This window comes from Arachis ipaensis, chromosome B10 (assembly GCF_059453495.1).
Source record: "Arachis ipaensis isolate K30076 ecotype BB chromosome B10, ASM5945349v1, whole genome shotgun sequence".
In the NCBI taxonomy this organism is placed as follows: domain Eukaryota; kingdom Viridiplantae; phylum Streptophyta; class Magnoliopsida; order Fabales; family Fabaceae; genus Arachis; species Arachis ipaensis.
The window spans coordinates 25,608,550-25,616,626 of record NC_142435.1 but is presented as its reverse complement, the minus strand read 5'-3'; the positions used below and the strand labels follow the sequence as shown (position 1 = coordinate 25,616,626).

At 34.9% G+C, this 8,077-nt stretch overlaps 1 protein-coding gene across 3 annotated transcripts; it reads right to left on the bottom strand.

Moving 5' to 3' along the window:
* Nucleotides 1–2,473: 2,473 nt before the first annotated feature.
* LOC107623414 (WUSCHEL-related homeobox 13) lies at nucleotides 2,474–6,438 on the bottom strand. 3 transcript variants are annotated; one of them, XM_016325663.3, is made up of 4 exons: nucleotides 5,970–6,438; nucleotides 4,477–4,690; nucleotides 3,342–3,875; nucleotides 2,474–2,803 (listed from the first exon to the last, which is right to left on the bottom strand). In XM_016325663.3, exons 2-4 carry the CDS (start codon nucleotides 4,679–4,681, stop codon nucleotides 2,718–2,720), a joined length of 825 nt encoding a protein of 274 aa, XP_016181149.1. In that variant the 5' UTR covers nucleotides 4,682–4,690; nucleotides 5,970–6,438; the 3' UTR covers nucleotides 2,474–2,717. The 3 variants fall into 3 exon arrangements, with proteins under 3 accessions (XP_016181149.1, XP_016181148.1, XP_088363264.1); XM_016325662.3 differs by having other exon boundaries at nucleotides 4,477–4,687; nucleotides 5,970–6,426; XM_088507138.1 differs by lacking the exon at nucleotides 5,970–6,438 and adding an exon at nucleotides 5,284–5,546.
* Nucleotides 6,439–8,077: the final 1,639 nt, after the last annotated feature.

The window sequence follows — 8,077 nt, the reverse complement described above, 5'->3', positions numbered from 1 at the left end:
CCTTAACAAAAACATTAGTCCTTATGATAAATACATTCCAAAATTTTATTATATTTTTTCAACTGCTTTATAAGTATCAACAAATATAAAAATTCATAGAAATTATGCTTTTAGTACATACCATTTTTAACTTTTTTTATTTTAATTGGATTTTAAAAATCATCAAAGCAACGAAACAAATTTAAATTTATAAATCAAATAACTACACCAACATCTCAATAATTAAAGATAAATGTATAAAATAACATTATGTTAAAAATTAAATTAGTAGTCATTGTATATAATTTCAAGATCATACTATTGCATAATTAACGAATTTAACCAAGTAAATTAAAATTATATTATTCGCGATAATCAAATGAATAAACATCTTATCTATGGTACCACAAACATTCGACTTTATCCGAATTAATCTCATAACAGATAGAACCCTCCTTATTCAATATGTGCCTAGGAACGAAAACCATTATTGTTTTTTCATAATCTCAAACTCTACACTCTAAATCCTCCACCAAAAATCCTAAATACTAAATCCTAAAACATAAATCCTAAATCCCAACCCATAAAGCCTAATCCTTAATCTCCCAATTTTAACCCAAACTTCCCAAACTCCAAAACTATAAACCTTAAACCATAAGATCTAAACCCTAAATTCCACCCCTAAATTCAACACTATAAACCGTAATCTTCACACCACAAATCTTGAACCCTATAAGGTGAAACAACAATCCTAAACCATATACCCTAACCCTTAAGCGCTAAACCCTAAATTACAAATTTAAAACCATGGAACCTAAACCCTCTAAATTTTAATTAAAAACACTAAATCTTAAATTCTTGATTCATCTAACTAAATCAAATTTGTCATGTGTAATGAACATTTTTTTTTTTTTTTGAAAATAACTTAAATTCTTGAATCTTTACCTAACTCTAATGTTCAGGGAAAAAATTCAGTACATGATATTCACATGTACTATTTCATCTAGGTATGGAGCAAAGCAATGCAACTGACTTTTTATATGAACAGGCCATCACCGACATGGGTATACTGAGCCTAATCCAAACCCACATTGTAAAGAAAGAACTATAACTAAAAAAAATAACTGTCAAAGCACCAAACTTTAGGTCAACAAAATAAAGAGCCCAAAAATTACCCTAACCAAACTCAAATAACACTCAAAGTCCAAGCCCAAAAAAATGATTAAAAAAAGACAATACTAAAAAACAATACCTCATGTAATGTATGTAAGTATGTTGTGTGGATGTGTGGTATATGGTAATACTTAGAATTAGGGGTTGTCTAATCCACTTTACTAGAAAAAAGGTCTAATAGGTAGCGTTTGTTTTGAGGTATTGAGATAGAGACTGGGAGACTGAGACTCAGGATCATGTTTGTTGGTTCAGAGACTGATACTAAAATTTCTGTTTCTATCCCCAAAATTTCAGTATTTCAGTACCTCCAAAAAGTAGGGACACAAGAGAATAAAATTTTTAGAGATGGAGACTAAAACTTTAATAACATTTTATACCTAAAATACTTTCATTTCAATTAATAAATTCCAATTTTACTCTTTGTGCAAATTAAATTAGAATTTTATTTTTGTTTCAATTTCTGTCTCTCACTTTGCACCAAACAGAATACTGACATTTATTTCAATTTCTGTCTTAGTCTCTGTCTTTCAGTCTCAGTCTTTCCGTCTCTGTCTCTCCACCAAACGCTACCACTGACACCCACCACATTAGCAACGTGTAACAATTTTTAATATTAAAAAAATTCAACTCTATTGTAAAATAAATAAATAAATAATAAATAAATATGAAATAAAGAGGTATAAATAGATCACTCTAATATTAATATTACCACAATTAATATCTCAATATAATAAAAATAATCTATATATATTTTATATATATTATATATGGCAGCATATAAAGAAGAGTGATATATATATATATATATATATATATATATATATATATATATATATATATATATATATATCGCAGCATATAAATATATAAAGAAGAGTGTTTGTTGTTATTGCTGTGTAATTTGTTTTATATCATGCTTTTATTTATATGCACACAAAAACTATACTTTCAAACATAATTAAATTTAATTTTGTCTTGATAAACTTAACATCTATATTGAAAAAGTTAACCGCTCTGAATTGTAAAGAAAGTCACAATTTATTAAAGGAGCATTCATCCATGCACATCAGTCACAACAAACTCTTCTAATTAACCACACTACTATTAAATACTAACTACCCATACTTAACACCCTAACCTTCCAACAAAGCACTGACCCTGCTAGAGTTGGTTTCCTGCGGTGTCACTTTTGAGATATTGCCGCAAACATCACGGTTGCAGGTCATGGGCCATCCAGCGCAGCCCATTCGACAAGTGTCTATCTACATGTGTAGATAAAACTTAATTCTACACAATAGTAAAGACCAACCAAGAAAAGTCCTTAGGTAATAGATGCCTATAAAATACCAATTTTACATGAAGTCAGCATTTACATTGCATTCTCAAAATTAAAAATGTTGAGTTACTATCATAAAAGATTACTATATATGTAAAGTTTATACAAGTTCCCACTTTTTGGATTGGTTCAAATGTGCTTTCTCATTAATACAAGCTCAATAAACCACACCCTTGTTTCTTTACAAGCTAATCACAGTTCGCACAAGTTAACACTGAATCTCAATGTGTCAACCTGTAATGTTGTAGTCTCCTCCTTCATGGTATATGTTGTAACTATCAGGTGCTTCCATTTTTCCAGCAAGGTAATCACTCCCTGCAAAAATGAATATATACATAAAGAAACTCATTTAAGTATAACCCTTTGCTGAACCCCATAATTTTTACAACGCCAAAGCTTCATTTATAAATTAAGTAATAGCTCAATAATTCAAACACACAAGAGAAGAGATGCGTCAATTACCAGAGAACGTGCATGCAAACTTAATGCATGACTTTACAAAGTACTGAATAGGATTTTTGAGTTACAAATTTTGTGACTTGAGAGCTTCAAATATAAAGCACAATAAGCACTAAACATGATGATGGAATTCATGAAAAGCAGAGGCGATGATGCTCAAACCAAAATTAATTTGCGCTAGTAGTTAGGGTTCTTGAGGAATTGCATTCCATATTTCTCAAATATTTACTACATCTTTTTAATGTGTCATGACTAAGTTAATTGAATAATAGATCTCTTGGTATTCCTAACGAGCCATAAATATTAGAGAATGCTAATCTTGGTTTTCATATAAACTAAAATGATTTGACTTATAAAAATTATGTAAAGGCAAAAAGCAGAACAAGTAACATACTTGAATTTGCTATCATCCCATTGAAAACAGGCATATGATCAAAGTTGCTTGTAGATGTTAGGCTACCATCTGATGGGAAAATGGAATCTGATTTATTGGATTCCGGATTCAAGTAAGGCAAGTCAGGGTTATGGAAGCAGACATTCTGAGCAGCCACGTTAGCGAGACTCTGCTGCGACTGAAACTCCTCTGGTTTAGTCTTCTTATCCTTGGAATCAACCTCAGTCTCTACTTCTGATTCCGTGTTGGTGTTAGTGTTATTGCTAGCTGCCACATTCTGCTGCTTTCTTTTCGATCTAGCACGTCGGTTCTGAAACCAGTTGTAGACGTTAGTCTCAGAAATTTGACCATGCTTACTAAGTTCAGCAGTAATCTCCTTGATCTTCTCCTTGCTTGGAGTTCCGGTCCCCTGATCAAATATCCTCTCAAGAATCTGAAGCTGCACAGATGTCGGAGTCCACCGCTGCCGGGAAGTTATTTTGTGGCCAGAAGAGGCCATCAATGGATCACAATACATGCTTCCAAGCCTGATCCCTGACAAGACAAAAAAAACAAATTTCCTTCAACAAACAACACATCATAACTTTTTCCCCCTCAACTCCATCTTTCTTCTCCAATCTTTTACTTTTGATATTCTGACACATTATCATTAAGCAAATAGTTTTTTAAGTATTGGTGTTCCATACACTAATTGACATTTTAACAATAAAGTAATATGACAGTTATGAAATGCACCAATTTTATAAACATGACAGTAATTATTGGACCGAGTGAACACCCCATGATAACTAACCACCGAAAACCAACTACATAACTAACTAACTGAAATTTTAACAGAATCCAATAACTATAACTAATTTATGACTAAATTTTCCTATACTCCAACTGAATGGCAATAAATAATTAGCCATAACAAACTTCCAAAGGATTGTACCTGATTTATTATTCTCAGTATTTACTACTCCTAAATAAATGCAACTTCCTAACCGTTACACGATCAAGCTCCTTAAAAAGAGTTGCATTAAAATGGTATAAAAGAAAAATAAAAAAACGTTACATTAACATTCAATCAAAATCAAACTGTAACAATAACCAATTATGTACAAGCTATATTAATTGATGAAAAGTGAGTTACCAGCAAGGTCTTGCTGAGCAGAGAGGGTTTTGTGCATCTCAATGAGCTTCTCACAAATGGTGGCATATACAGCGATCTGCTTCCTCAGAGTCTCTAACTGCTCATCGGTCATCACCTTCACATACATGATCTCTCCGGCAATCACATTCCTCTGCTGATTCGGATTCTGCTGTTGCTGCTTCTGCCACTCCATTGCATTCACCATCTCTCTCTGCTACATGTACAAACTCATTCATTCAAATTTCAAACATTTCTTAGCGAATAAATAAATAAACTTTGATGTTTGTTCTTTGAAGAAAATAAAAAATAAAAGCAATAATTTTACTAGCATATTAGTAGCATTGAAACTTTTGTCCTATAATAAAAAAACACTGCTGAGTTCTTAGCAAGGTTCTAAAAACCGGACCGGTCATTAAACTGCTCTAGTCACTGGTTTATTGGTCTAACCGGTTCAACTGTGGTCTAACTGGTAAAACCGTTTTATAATAAAATAATTATAAATAAATATCCTAAAACATAATTATAATCTAATATAAACTTCAAAATGTCTTTCAAATTTAAAGTACTACATCAACCAAAATCTAATATAAGCTTTGATCTTATCAATTATTAACAATTTCATAATTTATCATTCATTAGTCAAAATGAAGTTTCTTTCTATATCAACTTAACTTTCACTAGAAAAATAGCTAAGCACAATTAATCACAAAACACAAAGTAGCACATCACTACACAAAATAATCACAACCCACAAAACAGCAGCACAACAAAATACTGAATAGAGCATAAACACAAAATCATAATCACCTGCAACGTATGACGAACAACAATATCTTCAAAACACAAAACACATAAGGAAATTACGAACGACAAATTCACATAGATATCTATTGCAAAAAATTTTCACATGGATTTCATAACAAGTTGAGTCCACCCGTGGACTTATCCCTTCACCAAATCACAGATTTCATTGTCTGTATACAAGGTAGAATCTTCATGCGCATTTAGCTTAGAAGGGTCTAAATGGACAATCTTTTGCACTCTCCAGTAAGTCTTGCTCTTATTTGTTCCTATCATGTAAAGATTTGGGATGAGTGGAGATTACACTACCAGGACAAACCTAGGAAGAAAAGGTGCATGTAGATATTAGAGGCCTAGAGATCATGTTTGTTATTACTAGCAAAGCTACTAATCAAACTTCATAACAAGAAAGGCACCCGCAATTTCAAACACCTATTTGCTATTTTCAAATTCCATAGTGAGCTGCAAAAAAAATCATAATTCAATTTCACACACCTATTTTCAAATTCCATAACTCCCTACCCATAATTCCATAATTCAATTATAAACACCTATTTTTCAAATATTCGATCATAATGAATAAATAGAAGCTCATCAAATTAAAAGGCACCAGCAGAACAGAGAACTAAGAACCATGTAAGAACAGATAACGATCATTTAAAAATAATTGAAGCCATTACCGAAGCCATTACCTTCGTTCTGAGTAGTCTGAGAAGAGGAGCAGAAGCACGACGGAGACGGAGACCAGGCGATGAGCAGGACGACGGACGGCAGAAGTGCGATTCGGCAAACTAAGGGCAGACGGCGGACAACGAGCTTGAGGAGAAGCTGCGCTTCGTGAACGAGGAGATGGGTTGGATTCTTCGACCAGGACGACCAGACCAAGACGGTTGTGGCTGAGCACGACAGACGGCGGCAGAAGAGCGGCTGAGCAGACGAAGACCAGCGAGGCAGCGACTGACGGCGCGCTCGAGGAAGACGCACCGCTTGCTGAATGAGGAAGAAGCGCGGACGAACGGACGAAAATACGGTGGTGCTTGAGAGCAACGAACGGCGGCGCTGAGGCTCACTCCCTGTGGCGGTGGGGGACTTGCAACCTAGGGTTGTGTTTTGGGGAGAAAGATTAAGGAATGGTTGGAGGGAGGGATTGAGAACCTGGCCATTTCATTTTCTAATAAAAGGTAAAAAACGACGCCGTTTTTCAAAACTGGCTGGGTCCTAGCTCGGTCCAACCAATCGGTTCTCAGCCGACTCAACGGTTTGAGAACGATTTTGATTTTGGCGGTTTTTTATGTTGAACCAAACCGCAAAAGCCACTGGTCTAGTCAGACTGGTCAGTCTAATTCGATTTTCAGAACCATGGTTGTTAGTTATTAACACTCAAATTCACATCAAGTTCACAATTTTAGAAACAAGTTCACATTTTGGTACCTATTGGAAGAGGTGACAGCAAACTCAGTCCAATCAACTTCATCTCCTTCTCACTTTAGAATTCGGCCGTCAGCAACGTCGGTGTATAGCCCTCCCCCGTGACAATCGAACACGAGACTCTCAGGACCAAAGGCTCTGGTGACGTGGAAGAGGCGCGCGGCGTGGAGTATTGAGCAGAGAAGCCATTACCTTCGATCTAAGCAGTTTGGGCAGAGCACAAGGAAGAGCAGTTGAGTGCGACGGACGATGGCGATCAGACGACGAGCACGACGACAGACGATGGCAGAAGCGCGCTGAGCAGACGAAAACCAAACGCGAGCATCGATCTTGAGGAAGAAGCTACGATTGGTGAGACCGTGAGAATGAACAAGGGTTGGAGACTTGGAGTATGACTATAGCGCAACGGACGGCGGTAGTACCTCACTCCTTGCAGCGGGAGTGGAGGTTAGATGGCTAGGATTTGTTTGAAAGCAAAACCAAAAAGCTCTGAAGAGGAACATGTGAGGAGAAGGGGAAGGGAGAAAGGAATCTGGTTTCTTTTTTAACTTCAAATGGCATCGTTTCAACAAAACCAGTCGGTTACTGGTTCGGTCTGACCGGTCAATTTCAAGCCGGTTTGAGGTTTTCTAAACTGTTTCTAAAATTACGGTTTCTCTTGTTGAATGAACCGCAAACCTTTTGTTTTTCGGTTCGACCAACCGGTCCAGTCCGATTTTCAGAACTATACTTTCAAGAAGTGAATTGATTTAGAATTAAAATCTGCATTAGAGTTAATTGATGAAATGAAACTGGTATCTCCTTAGTGATACGGTATCACCTTAATAGAGAACAAATAAAATTTTGTCACTCGTATAATAATGATTAAAATAAAATTCTAATTGAATTGAAACTAAGCATTGGAGGAACAAGTTTTACTTTCAATTTCAAATTAGAGTAAAGTATCGTTTTTGTCCCCAACGTTTGGGGGTAAGTTCTATTTGTGTCCCTAACGTTTAAATCGTCCTATTTGTATCCTTAACGTTTATAAAGTAATTCAATGTTATCCTACTATCAATTATACTAACAAATCAGATTATATTTTCAACTATTCTCACTTGGATGTATTCATTCTCAATTAGGTCTCACTTAGATGTGGTCGATTTTAATATTATACCACTATTTGTGTTTAGATTCAATTATGTCCCTAAAAAAGTGAATTATGTAAATGTTGTAGGAATTAGTTTCAACATTTGATGAGCTATTTTTCGGAGTAGATCATCGATTCTATCCCAGACATTTGTATTCTGACTTCAGAAAGAGATTTTTAAAACTCAAACTAAAGCACTTATGATATGTAATTGTCGGCAGGATAACATTGAATCACTTTTAC